The sequence below is a fragment of the Vanessa atalanta genome, chromosome 14 (genome assembly GCF_905147765.1).
Source record: "Vanessa atalanta chromosome 14, ilVanAtal1.2, whole genome shotgun sequence".
NCBI classification, from domain to species: Eukaryota; Metazoa; Arthropoda; class Insecta; order Lepidoptera; family Nymphalidae; genus Vanessa; species Vanessa atalanta.
Genome location: NC_061884.1, coordinates 4,276,302 through 4,291,358, shown reverse-complemented (window position 1 = coordinate 4,291,358; position 15,057 = coordinate 4,276,302). Strand labels below are relative to the sequence as shown.

Sequence of the window (15,057 nt, the reverse complement as noted above, 5' to 3'; positions counted from 1 at the left end):
ATTATTAACTATCATAATCTGTCTAAAATTGAAAATAATATTCGTTGGTGCGTATTAAACGAATTTTGATAATTAAATCACAAAACTTTTTGATATTAAACAAATAAATATAACTAAATATAATTTTGATGGGTCGATTGTGTGATGTTTATAAATTATACATTATTTATATATTAGCTTATCATTACACATTTAGTTTTTGGATTAATTATTACAAACAAAGAAAATAATAAAATATTTAATCTTTGCCTTAAAATATACTTAGCAAATAAATTTTGATTATTCAGAAGTAATCTAGAATTGGAATGTTTTTATAATTTTAATTAAGTTTTATAATCAATGTAATAAGGATATTTTAAGATAGATAGATAGAAGATATAGTGGGTACTATACAAAAATGTAGGTAAGTAATAAAACAAAAAAAATAAAATGACAGTGCGTTTATTGAGCTATGTATACATAACAATTTGGATATGCCAATTACTTCGATAGTGTCCGGACAGGGTAAAGCTGGTTGTCTAGTTATCTATAGATTGTTTAGAATAACCGATGTTGTTTAGTAGACGCCGACATACCCGGGGGCAATGAAGCGACCGAATCCGTCGAATCCATTCACAACAGTTGGTCCAGCTACAACGGTCTGCAATATGATTAAGCAATGAGTAAAAAATTAAGACAAAATTGAAATCAGACAAATTAAAATTATATTCTAAAATCGAAATGTTCTACGTAAGAGTTAGCATTAGCAGCCTGTAAATTTCCCACTGCTGGGCTAAAGGCCTCTTCTCCTTTTGAGGAGAAGATTTGGAGCATATTCCACCACGCTGCACCAATGCGGGTTGGCCACATGTGTATTCACACATGTGGCAGAATTTCGTTGAAATTAGACACATGCAGGTTTCCTCACGATGTTTTCCTTCACCGCCGAGCACGAGATGAATTAAAATTCAGTGGTGCCTGCCTGGGTTTGAACCCGAAATCATCGGTTACGATGTACGCATTCTAACCACTGGGCCATCTCGGCTCTCTCGTAAGAGTACGTCAGCTTAATTCAAAAGTATTGTAAACGGTCAGAAAAGTGTAGTTTTGCATAGTATTTAGTATACAGTTAACAATTTCGTTTCTGAAGTAGCATATATACTCAGCTAATTATTAACAGATTCATTCAATGATCAGATATCGAACATCTGACTGTAGTCATAGATATTCATGATTAATTTTGTCTTTTCCAATTATTTATCATTATTATCAATGAACTACTAACATTGCAACGTATTGCCTTTGGCAACAATTATCAGCTCGATTATATAGAAAAAATCAACATCTAAAATTGTTTGTCTTTATATTAAATATTAAGCGTGATCTGTCCCGATAAATAACACAGTTCCTGCCAATAGTTATGTCAATAATATGGGTTTTATAAGTGTATGTCTTACCCGAGAACCGATAGCGGGTGCAACGTAGCCGGGCCAAACCAGCTGAGGGGCAGCAGCCGTCAGCGCAACGAAGCAGAGGAAGAAGAACACCTATAAAACATTTATTTTAAATATAAAACGGGATCATTTTGAGACTCCAACAATAATTGCATACATTTTCAACTCCGAATGAACGATGCCAGAATACATATAGTTTAACAGAAACAAACCATATATGCAACAATGTATAGGTTTTATTGACTGACAGTTATGTAACAACAACAGTGAATTAGATTCTATTCTAGACTTCTGATAAAACAAAATTTCCCTAAATTTATAAAAAATATCATGTTTCCAGTAAACTTGTGGATATCACTGTTTTGCTATAGGAATAGAGAATACATTGTTGCACTAATGAGATACAAATAATACCAATGTTAACTGCATCCAGTTAGATCTAGGTGATGGACAAATAGTTGATTTTCAAAAATGTGGAAAATACTAGAAAACTCGCATGTCGCAATTTTGATTATAGATTCAATAAAACAAAGTATAAATTACAATATATTGTCTTCGATACATTAATTAGCTACATGAGGCTTATTATTTATAAAAAATACAATTATTAATTAATTTTATTATAATATTTTATGTAATAATAATAAAATAAAATATGTATACGTACGAGGAATTTCATTTTGATGGTTGTGAATAAGTTGGGTAGATCTCACTAGAACTGCTCAAAGGCCTTCTGAGTGCAAACTATGCTGATCTACGGAAGACAGACACATTATATAGGGCTCTAGAAGGTCGCAAACCAGTCCTACAGTAGGTATCCCTAACCACCTCCTAAGGTCAATACTGATCTGAATGGCTAATGAAATACCTGTCTTCAAGAAAAAATGGTTCACTCGCTTCGTACTAGCTAATCGGTTACAGATATGGTAACAATAATAATTTATTAGATCAACTTTGACAGAATAAACATCTGTTGGCATTCGTTACTAGTATTCGGGCTATAACCATAATTTCTCATTAAGGTAATCGTATTCGATATTGAGTAATGAAAAAATTAAGTATAGATTAACGATCGCTGCGAAAACTGTGGGAAATCACTCGAATTCTAAAGTAATAAGGTATCTTACACACTTATGGAGTCCTTATAAATGAATTTATTTTCATGTAATCGACGCAATCGACGCAGCTTTACGTGATCATAATGTCCATATAATTTTATCTGTATGCTACACTGCTCATAAACGAAATAATTAACACGTCTCACTTTAATTTACCACAAATTGCTTTTCTCATAGAATTGGTAATTTATTGTTGAAAGTTATCGTAGATCGATCAATATAGATGGTGTTTGACTCATAGTAGCACTAATGAAATTATATTGCGAAATTAACTACGCAGCACGGACAGCAGCATAAAAATTAAGCAAAATAAGTGACAATCGCCAAAATCGTAGTGAGACTGAATGTGAGCAAAAATACATACAATACATACAAAAAAACCCGTTCAGAACTTGACAAAATGAATATTTATTTTTCACAGCAAGACCCACCTCGACACAATCAGCTAACGCTCACCTCTTCAAATAATTACCCTCGAATTATTGGAAATTATAATCCAATTATAATCAAACGCCATAAAAGGCGTTCATTCGCTTAATTTTATATTTTTTAAACTATATCTTCTGGGCCAATTTGCCTAGCGGCAATTTAAAGTGAGTTGGAAGATTGTTAAGGCAAAGATAATCTATCTCTAGCTTTCTAACCTACATTCACCGATAAATAATAAATCCAATGAACAATCGTCACTTTAACGGCCTTCCTATCATGACGTACGTCTTCCTACCTTCCACATCGCTAATGATATTTTCAATCCCTCTCTAATAAAAAATGAATATACAGTTTAATTTTGTATTAGTTGTTTTCATAAATGATGATGATGGTAATCGAAGAATGCATATATTAAATTAAAATCACATCTTCGCATTGCCAGTCACCATCAAGCATTAGAGCAACACTAAAGACTAAGGTCCTAATCTCTTTAAAAAAAGAAAATAAATATCCCAGTTGTGGGACATTTATGTGACATTTCTTATATAATACTACAACATACAAACATACGATTATAAAATTGATTAATAACGTATCCGTATTCAGTACAAAATCTATTAAAAAAATATATTAGGACAAGCAAAAATTTAAATTTTTCATAAAAATATATATTCAAAAGTTATTTATAATTTACAAGCGAACAAAATGAACAGCTTATAGAGTCAGATCTAGTTACGTAAAATAGTATTTTTACATTATTATCATACACGTTATTATATTGGAGTTCACATTGACATGATTGTCTTTGTTTGCGTCTAAGAAATACTTATTCAAAACAAGATTGAAATGTAGGCGTTCCTCATAACTTATTAACATACCTAACCTGTCTTTACTGTAACGAGCGAAGATTAACGCAAGATTAAAACATTTTACCTTATTTTGTTTGCAAGCAGGCATAAATAACTAAGATTTATAAAAAAACACGAAACGCCTTATTTGTTAGAAATCATTATTTCTGAAGCTTTACGAGTCAAATTCAATTGCATACAAAATATATTTCTCATATTTCTTTCCGTGTCTTGTTGACAGTTGCTTCACTTCGTGTCCATTTTATGGTTTCTTTTTTCATATATATGCTCATAAGTTGGCAGATTGACAAATGGTCCACCTGATGATAAGTTGTCACCACCGTCCAGACACATTAACTCTACTCTTGTGGATGTGTGCCTTTTTACACGCACACATTCAAAAATAGTAATGTATGCGCAATTAAAAGATATTTCACACGACACGGCGATCATACCGTGACCGTGTATCGCCGTCGTCATCTACCATACCATAGGTCTTGACGCGGCTACCCTCTTTACAGTAATTGAGTTATCGTAAGACCAAACGGTTGCCAACTACCTGGTATTGATATTAAATAAATATTTTTTAATCAAAAATACTATAATATAGTGATACTATGTATAGTGAAAATATGATACTATGTTTGAGGATATTCTCTAGCATTCATATCTCATTAAAATTGATAACTGAATATACACAAGTACAATATTTACGGTCTACAATCGCCCAGCGGCGGCGGTCGCAGTTTTGTTAAGGTACCAGGCGTCATTTTTATATTATTAAATTGTACGAAAAAAGTATGTACTGCTTTTGTATCGACGTCATCAGCGTTGACTTCGTAACATACTTGAGAATATATTTCATCTATTATATAATGCTATAACTTTGATGGTAGCCGTCAAATGGAATTTTTCGTTGTCCCGCGCTCGCTCTATACAATTCAATACATAACTATTAAGACGGTTGTTGCGTTAAAACCGCGACTTTTTATTGTGTGAGGACGGGCGACAATCGGTCACGGCTCGGTCGCCATATCTGGTGAAAACTATCATAATAGCTCGAACATTACTACTTTACATGGCGAGGTGACCATGTGCACGTGAATAGTGAGAAGTATTCACTAGCTTGTACAAAGCCAGACCACAATTGAACCACCTTCCACGAAGTATGTAAACTATATAGTAACGTTTTTGTTTATTAATAAACAAATTGTCCGAAACGTAATGTAACCGTAATAAAAAATAGATTTTTATGTCAAATTTCAGTAGAATATGTATGTCTAGCCGTTCGAGTATGATTGAGTAACAAAAATCCAAACACTCGAATTCACGCATACGTATATAAATAAATACTTAAATGTTTTATGTCAGGATCAGTCCTGCGATTTTTTATTGACGCTTAAAGTCGCTTAAGCTAAGTCTGGTAGCTTGTTGGCCATCAGGGTAGAATATCTGATGAGTGGGTGCACTCATCAGATATTCTATCGCCAAATAACAGTACACTGTATTGTTGTGTTCCGGTTAGAAGGGTGAGTGAGCCAGTGTAACACAGGCACAAGGGACATAACATCTTAGTTCCCAAGGTTGGTGGCGCATAGGTGATGTAAGGAATGGTTAATATTTCTTACAGCGCCTTTGTCTATGGGCGGTGTTGACCACTTACCATCAGGTGGCCCATATGCAAGTCTTTACTACTCAATTTTATTTAAAATAACCCTCAGTTAACTTAAATATATCTTAACATGTAAACAAAATGATAACGTTACCGACGATGTGAATCAATTATGTAACTTAAACGTATTCCTTTCCTTATACGAAATGCTTGTTTTTTAATATATTATATGTAGGTCGTAAATCAGTTGCGCTATGTAACAATGCACATCATATAATCATTTTAATTATTATAGTCGTATCGTATAGTAGTATTTATTAAAGAAATTGAGCTCAGTGATTTTTTTTATATAAAAAATAATTACCTATAGTAGAAATAACCCGTAAAACTTATTGTAAATAAATCAATAGAAGCCGTTCTAAAAAAAATGTTTTATTTTAAATTATTCAATCTTTACCAGGTGCCTTTTACCGTAGTTATCTTTTAATCTAACAAATAGAACAGATTAACAATCACATTAGCATCAACAGTGAATACTAATTCAGTTTTGAATAATTAGTTACATGCAATGTATAATATTCATACATTAATCTGAATTGTATGACAAGCAAACATGAACATTGGTACCACTGACCCAAAAACTGATAAAAACATTAGTTTCATACGATTTTTGGCTCAGTGGTCAGAACGCGTGCTTCTCAACCGATGATTGTAGGTTCCAACCCAGGCAAGCACCACTAAATTCATGTACTTAATTTGTGTTTATAATTCATCACCATCACGTGCTCGAAAGTGAATGAAAACTTCATAAGGAATCCTGCATGTGTCTAATTTTAATGATTAGATTCTGCTACATCTGTATCCATCAACCCGCATTGGTGCAGCGTGGTAGATTAAGCTGCAAAACCTTCTCCTCAAAGGGAGAGGAGGCCTTAGCCTTACATTAACAAGCTGTTAATTACTTACGTCATATCAACTATAATCTATCCTTGAAGAACTATATTAATATATTAAATGAAATGAATCTAAACAATATTTTATAGACAGTAAATAAAGTCATTCTTCACTATTAAAATCTGATAAGTATTTTGTGTCCGTTATATTACAATGAAGATTTTACATTTTGATTCACAACAAATTAAAAAGTAAAAAATATTTTCGAAGTCTTCTTAATTATGAAGTTCTAACAATATAAGACGGTAAACAGTAAATGAAATGTCCTCTGAAACTACATCGAAACTACAAAAGTTAAGTATTTCTACAACAGGAATACAGAGGAAATTGTTTATAAAAAATCTTACATAATTAGGTGATAAGTGGTTTTTCCGTATCAAGTCGCATGTGCTCATCCGCACCAGACTCGCAAGGCTCTACTGCATCAGCGCGATACACCGCGTTCTCAATCCAAACAGCGATACGGTCGGAAATCGCGACCATGAAACGAGCGAGACGCCCGGGATGTGTACGGGAAGGCTTAGGTTCTCCTGTTTGGAACAAGTATACTCTAATTATAAAATGATATAGAATTGAATAGGGATTCCAAATATGCGTAATTAAAATATTGTCTTTATGGCTTAAATTTAATACAATTTTTTTTAACAACAAAATCCTTTGAATATTTTGTCTAGAAATCTGATTTTATAGTATTATTTTTATTATTTTTCCACCTTTGAGATAAGGCTCAATGTCATTATTTACTATTTTTACACGCATTCAGTACCTATAACTAATTCGACACTGTTGTCTTCATATAAGTACAACGTTCATAGCTTTTTCAGTCAGTTCAAGGCTATATCATACATATTATAATATATATAAATATATATTAAATGCACAATGTATTCAAGGTAATTAATCGGATAAGAATTACCGCTGTATTGCTTAAAATCGCTTTATAAATAAGCTATTATTTATCGTAAAAAGTAAAGGATAAGTTAAACATAAAAATCTGTTATTGTGGGTTAACCCTAAAATGTAAAGCAGATTATTGCTCATACTGCGCACACGAAAATAGATCTTAAGGTGACGAACCTTTTCTTACCCCGACTGTACCAATCATACACATAAACCATTCTCTTAAATCTCTATGTTTAGTGATTAAAACAGCTTTAACATTGGTTGCGTACTTTAAATGTTCTTAACGTATACCTACACGGCGGAAACCGCCTTCAATTTATACTATTAAGAGTTTACAGAAGTACAGATTGATGTTCTATAGATATTAGACCTATTTAATAATGTTTTACACTGACCTAATATTTCGGCCACCCTTTCTAACACAACATCGGCAATACTTCTCAATCTATTCGAAACCAACATTTCCTTTTGTCCTTTAGCGATATAATCGCAGAGACGGTACGCCACCTAGGAAGACATTTAAATATATAATGATTCTAGTTTATGGCATTGATTAGTAATTTATCGTTGAGCATTAAATATGTATGTACATGATTTTCTACAACCAGGCAATAATAATTTTAAAATACAATAACCTTCAATTACAATGTCGCCTATCTACTATTTTTCAACTTTTCTATGAAAATGAATTTATTGATCTAGTTTAAAATATGACACGTAATGGAGATTTAAAAAAAAAACTAATTATTAACACTATTTCCAAGATTGTCTCTTGATAAAATACCAATTTTAATTAACTAATAGACATTTCGTACCTCGAAAAGTTATGAGTACTTATACCTACCAAATAAGGTCTTACAAAGTGAAAAATGCAATGAATTCTCATAATTACTATTACAATATTTGTATCGAGTTTAAAAACAAAATATTAAATTTAGAAATAGTAAGTAATCGATAACAGGATATCTTTTATACAGACAAAGTATTTTTCCTATTTAGTGAAAAATCATAAGTATTGTCTTAAAGATGATAATGTTTTTTTTAAACGTTTACTAACAAACAAAACTCAAATGTAAGGAAAAAAAATTAATTCATTAAAATAGCTAAATGTTGTAATGTATGCAATCGTTATATTGTTTTTAATGAGCAAGTACAACCTGTGCACTAAAATCAATAAGCCACTTCTGTCTCTGACGCAACTCGCGGGATCTCTCCACGTTCTCCTTACGATTAACCATTCCGCCAGGACCAGACCATATTTTGGACGACTCGTTCAGTGCTTGGAAATATTGCTCCGTTTGTCTATGAAGAAACAAACTCATATTCAAATGGTATTTTACTCAAATAAATCAGAACATTTCTACCATTCCACAAAAGTCAGAAGTAAAAAAAAAATTGCCATGACAGTTTTAGTTGAATAAAAATTAAGTATAACAATAAATTTTGAATAGATACGATATACGACAGAGTCCTACGCCATCCTTTTGGATCGATACACACATTTTTAACATTTGTTTAAAAATACAATACCTAATAAATTTTGACATATCGAATTTTATTAAAAAAACGGTTTATCATTCAAGTATAACAGAAAAAGGTTGTTTTAAAAAATTCTTCACAAAAATATACCTCTAGATATAATGATTTTGTGTTCCATTGTTTAACCTACTTCTTACTAGTATTATGAATATTAAAATGGGTGAGTTTGGATGATTGTTACACCACACCGCGGAAATAGCTAAAATTAAATCTTATTGAATTTTAATCAAATCAGTCATTAAGCGTAATTTATACCCGGCGAAGCGAATACAAGGTAGTTAATTAAGAATTAGTATTTCGATATTCTTCGCTGGTGATGCACGAAGCAATAAATTAGAATATAATTAAATGGTTTCTGGAAACCAGTCTTAATATATTTTCTTACTCTGGACTGAGGAAGTAATCCTCTTCTAGTGCGCTTTTAATTTTATCCCTCCTCTCACGAGGTAGTATAGCACATTTTTCATCCCACAGAGAACGCAGTCGTCGAGCAGTCGGTCGTGCAAGCATCTCAACCCGCTCCATGTTTCGTCGAATACGTGCCGCTTTTTTCATTGGAGACTCTATTAAAATTATCCTGTTTTAAAACACTTTGAGAAAAAAGGAAATAAATCAGTTGCATTTTTTCAGTATACATCAGCATCATATTTGCGCTATAAAAATCTTACTATATATCAATTTACTATATTTATTTTTATGTTCGCGAATAACCGCGAATGTAAAAAATATTTGATCACTAAATTTTTCGACCTTGGCTTTAACCTACTCCCCCACCACTGCCCCTAGCTGCCATCACTATAAAGCGATACGATATATATATATATATATCGTATAAGCTATACACGAGTACTTATAGGTTTATACTACATATATATGGACTATATGAAGATAATCAAAACGGCAAAAAATTCAACATGTATACTTACTTTTCAGAAAAAGCTATATAAAAAGATCTTACCTATACATATCTATATATAAAACGCTGGTGTTATTGCTGGCATCCACGCAAGTGGCGTGGATTTTATAGTATAGCACCATTAACGTATAAAAGGTGGCATAACATACTATAAGACATAGGTGTGGTATCTGATAATTAGACACATTATTGGAAGACGAATTGCCCGTGATTAAATCACAGATTTTAACCTAAATCCGCGGGCTTAAACACGGTCTCATCTTTAAATAATTTCGTGTCAGTGGCAAAAGGAAAACAGGGTTGAAATTTTAGTTCCCAAGGTTGGTTGCAGATTGACGATGTAAAGAATAGTTATTAATTATTACAATTTTCAATTCAATGTCTACGGGCTGACTGACTAGTGGTGATCAACTGGTATGTGATATACCCGGGACCAGATTTGAAGGTTAGTAAGCCCCAGGGCAAAAATGAAGGGAGATTAATTTGTAAGCTAGGCAAAAAACAAAACAGATTTTTCAAATATAAAGACATAAATTATTATGTAGGACCGAGAAATATACCGCTGTTGGCAATTTCTAAATTTAAAAATAATATCGGAAGAACGTGCTCCGAAACAGCAACCTTTGGTCTATTACTACAAGAATCATATTTACCAGGGTTAACATCTTTCAGAACCTTAACGTTTTGATCGGACTTGGAAGTAAGGCTGTTCATTCTCGATGTCTGTCTAGGTTGCTCTTGCAAATTTTGTTTATTCTTAGGCATTTTTAATGCTTTGGAACACTGGCAATTTAAATGTTTAATTTGCTTTTTGGCATGTATATAAATAATTATAAAAATATATTGCCTAATGCATATGACTTTAAGAAGATGTGACGTTAATTTATTTTTAAACAAAGAAAATAGGCTTCTATTTACAAATAACCTCATTTCAATTTCATGATCACGAAATGATACACATGCACAGAAAATATATAAACTATTATTATTTTAAAGAGATTGAAGAAACAAATTTAAATAATACAAAAAAAAAATAACTTTTATAAAAAGTTTATTTATAAACGATACAACATCTAAAAATAGAAAACTTAAATTATTACGTTTCTAAATATACAATTAATTTAAAAAATTAAGCTACAACAAATATTACCAAAAAAATAAACTAAATTTATTAATTAACAGATTTTTGTCTTAAGCAGAGCCAAGATGAACAATCTGGAATTCCATTGTTTACTTGTCCTAAAGTTGCTGTTTTATCCGAAATATATGGTAAATGCCACCCGTTTCTATTTTTCTGTGCAATGGGCGTAAACTTTAAAGGTGCCTAGAAGAATAGAAAATAATACATTAAGTACATAAAATTTGAAATTTCGCCGAAATCTTTTAGGTTCTAATATACATATATTTTCCAATATTATTTTGTATTATACAAATATTTCATGATTTCTTACACAAAAAAAAAACAAAGTAATCTGTTCCAAAATTGCGTCTCTAGAAAATTTTAGCATATTTGTCAATAAATTCAAAAGATACCATTAACGAAGACAAAAGTGATTCGATTCAAAAGTGCTTATATATATATATATGAGCACTTTTGAATCGATGTTTATCAAAATTAATGTATACCTATTAATTTTAAACAGTGTATAAACGGAGTGGCGCCGACGTTATCACATTAAATGAAACGACGATTAATACTCGTTTACGTAAGGCTGATCAAATTTTCGATAAACTTAATACACGAATAACCAAAAAGGGAAATTTTCGAAGAAAATAATTCACACGAAAATGTACACAATCAAAGTACAACACCAAACTCCAAAAAACGCAAAGCCGCGCATCGCGAACGTCGGACGTACCCGTTCACCCGCTCCCCGCAAAGTCCCCTTTGACTAAGGCCGGGATTACTCTAGCTTAAAAACTTATGAATGAATAGTTCAAAACGGCAACGTTTGACCTATTTTGGCCGTAAGTTGTTGACCCGCTAGTATTTATGTAACAATATCTCTGATTATGTTACAGGGTGTTGTAAATTAAGGAAATCAAAACAAAAATATGTCCCGTGGCTAAGTTAATGAATGTATTTGATTGTTTTTTTTTTGTGTGTTTGGTCTTAAAACGCCATATATAGGGGTATCATTTAATGTGTTGACATCATAGCCACATTGCATATACATGTACACTATCATCTCACTATAATCAAATAAATTTTATCGATCACGAGTAGGTAGTTTCCTGAATTACCTGAATCACTGGTTTATATGAAGGCACAAATACCATCCACTGGTGCTGCCACTGCCACCTCTGAAACAATTGTTTCAACTGGTCCTGTTTCATTAGAAACCTGTGACCTCGGAGCAAATCTCGCGATACTATATCTGTATGAGCGCCGCTTAAAATCGCTGCTGTTATAAAATAGGGGTCATCCTGTGAACTGAAATGTTAAATTTTATGTAATAATATTTATCTATTAATAAGCATTTTATTTTAAATACGTTTTAAAGTCTTCTAAAGCTGTTGGAAATTTATATATTCATTATGAAAAATTATAGAAATTAATCAATAATATGCATACAATTATTCATAGACAGCTAATTAATGTCATTTAACTTATAGAGGTAGGGGGTTCCGACTATATTTATAAATATATAATTAATTACATGGATATTAAATAAAGCTATTTCTTGATATTATTATTCAAATCGGAGCCTTATTAAAATTAACATGCTTGCTTATGAAAATTGTCCAGAATTAATTATTAGAAAGTTACTCTTTATAAAATTGATTACTTCTTTTTTAGAATAACAAATGCGACAGTGAGCTTTTAGATCTTAAGTAAACTTATCTATCGTCATGAAGCAAACAACAAAATCACAAGAAACACACACCATATTTTAAGATTATTTTAAGTATCTTTAAAGTCTTGAAAAGTGAAATTATAATGATTAATTAAAATTTATTTGGTTTATTAATTTTAATTTTAATTAATTTTAATGTAATAAAGGTGATGAGTTTTGTGTTTTCTTGTTTGATTACACAAATTTAGAAAAATTTCCTTCATCAATCCTTTTCCTTTCCTTCATCAAGATAAAATTTTACATCAGACTATAGTAAAAAGAACCAGAACAGGTATTTTTAAACATTCTAGACTATAATTGAACTTACATATTATCAATAAAGAAACTTTCAGTATTTCTTATCACAAAATTGAACTTTCTCCATTTTAGCATGTGTTTTCTACCAAGAAGAAGTATCCTCATTTTTTTCTGTGCAAAATAATCTATAACGGTCCCGATAACTCTTATTCTTTCACTGATGTCATTTTTACCGACAGTATAAGCAATATTTAGAGCATCTAAAACTACATCATATGGAGCAGTTTTATCGACGAAATTTAAAAATCTTTTCAATTCATCGGGTGATGTTTTCAGAAACAGATCTGAACCAACTATTAATTTATCTTTGACATTTTTTTGTAACATACTAAATTCTTCTTCAGATAATTTCAGGCAATCTAATGTTTCATTACAGCATTTACACTTACCGCTGAAAAAAAAAGAATTTGTATAATTGATCAAGTAAAAACAGATACTCTATCATGTCTTTTTAATATTAACCACGTAAATTAAACATTAATGAGAATTTTTCAATAATATAAAGCAATAATAGAAACATAGCTATTTCAAACTTTATTGAAAATCATTGCAGTTTTGACTTCAGCATAATACATTATTTATTTACAGTTGAATTAACCAATACATATCACATATTATGTTGAATAGGTTTTACATACCTATGTTGGTTTATTTCTGTCATGTTTCCATCCCAATTTAAATATTCGAATGATTCTTTCAACTTCTGAGCAGTTACAACAGATACAACTGCAATGTTGTTTGATATGTATAAACACAATTCATTTAGATATTTCAATAAAACATCCTTATCCTTATATTTTCTAAATATATACTTAATCCATTCATCGAAGGCGATATCTTGAAGCGGTCTATTATCTTGTGTACATCTTTCACTCATTTTTAAGGCTTCAGTTCTTTTGTTATTTTTAAATAATGTAGCTACTAAAATACTATAAGCTGAATGACTTGGAGTTCCTGTTAAATTTATATCATCTAGGATTTTCATACATTTTTTCCACTCATTTATGGAACAAAGAGCGTGTAGTAATTTTTCACAAGTAGAAGTATCTAGCACTTTGTATTTATTGTACAAACTGTTGTATGTATCTAAAATGAACTCTTTTTCTTCATTTGATAAGTCATTATTTTTTGCGTATTCGTAATAAAGATTTAAAAGACCATTAATTGCCCCTAATGATAATTCTTTTTTAGAGGATTTTAAATAATTAGCAAAAGATAAAGCAATATCAAATTTTTTTTTAGTAACCAGGGCTTTTAATATAACAGCATCAATATTCTTCTGGTTTAAAGCACCCTGTTTGCACAACACATTCTTTTTTAATTCAGTCCAATCACAATTTGTGTTTCCTGATATCGTCTTCAGAATTTCCATTTGTTCATTATGATTAAAAAGTGGTTGATTTGTAAAATGTGACGCAAAATTGATATCTGCATAGCGATAAAATTATATTATGGTTAATTATATTTATTTGTAAGTAAACTAATTTAGTATTTGTAATAAAACAAAATTGTTTAACATATTAAGTATACTAAAAATATAACTTACATGATTTTTTCAATTGAAAGCCTTTACGAAATAACATCAAATTTTTAAAAATAATACTCATTTTTTTCTTCGAATTCAATCAAAATCACAACACAACTTAATATATTTTTTACAAGTGTTTTAATTTTTAATGTTTTTATTTGAATTTGGAGGTTATTATCATAGATAAAAAATACTAATTATATATAAATAATAGACAACTTGACATAATTTAAAATATAGATTTAATTAAAAAGTTCAAAATAATTACTTATAACAATGAATAATATTATATCAATGATATTTTACACGTGAAAAGAACTCTCTTAGTTAATGGGGACACATTGTTTAATTATTTCGTTCGTAAATTTCATAAAGTTCGTAATTTGAATATTTTCGTAAATTAATAACAATAATGATTTTAAAAAATGATACGAAAGTACCTAGGATGAAGACCCGTTGAATTTTTAAAATATAACTATTAATCTTGGAAAGTTATTAGAAGTATATTTTTTTAAAAGATGATGAAAGAAAAAATCAAGTGAAACGTATATAGATTTCCTTTGACTCTATAAAACTTGGTGATTGTAAACTCTATGGTTGATGGCGTCATAAATATGATCAA

The 15,057-nt window shown here is 30.7% G+C and overlaps 2 protein-coding genes across 2 annotated transcripts; both read right to left on the bottom strand.

Moving 5' to 3' along the window:
• Positions 1–1,481: 1,481 nt before the first annotated feature.
• LOC125068693 lies at positions 1,482–10,623 on the bottom strand. Its single transcript, XM_047677973.1, has 7 exons — positions 10,406–10,623; positions 9,222–9,399; positions 8,455–8,599; positions 7,693–7,804; positions 6,742–6,924; positions 2,101–2,187; positions 1,482–1,526 (listed from the first exon to the last, which is right to left on the bottom strand). Exons 1-5 carry the CDS (start codon positions 10,515–10,517, stop codon positions 6,746–6,748), a joined length of 726 nt encoding a protein of 241 aa, XP_047533929.1. The 5' UTR covers positions 10,518–10,623; the 3' UTR covers positions 1,482–1,526; positions 2,101–2,187; positions 6,742–6,745.
• A 235-nt stretch (positions 10,624–10,858) lies between these two features.
• Positions 10,859–14,596, bottom strand: LOC125068723 (mitochondrial ribonuclease P catalytic subunit). The gene is made up of 5 exons (XM_047678019.1): positions 14,454–14,596; positions 13,546–14,335; positions 12,918–13,298; positions 11,997–12,186; positions 10,859–11,076 (listed from the first exon to the last, which is right to left on the bottom strand). The coding sequence occupies exons 1-5, from the start codon at positions 14,512–14,514 to the stop codon at positions 10,924–10,926; spliced, it is 1,575 nt and encodes a 524-aa protein (XP_047533975.1). The 5' UTR covers positions 14,515–14,596; the 3' UTR covers positions 10,859–10,923.
• Positions 14,597–15,057: the final 461 nt, after the last annotated feature.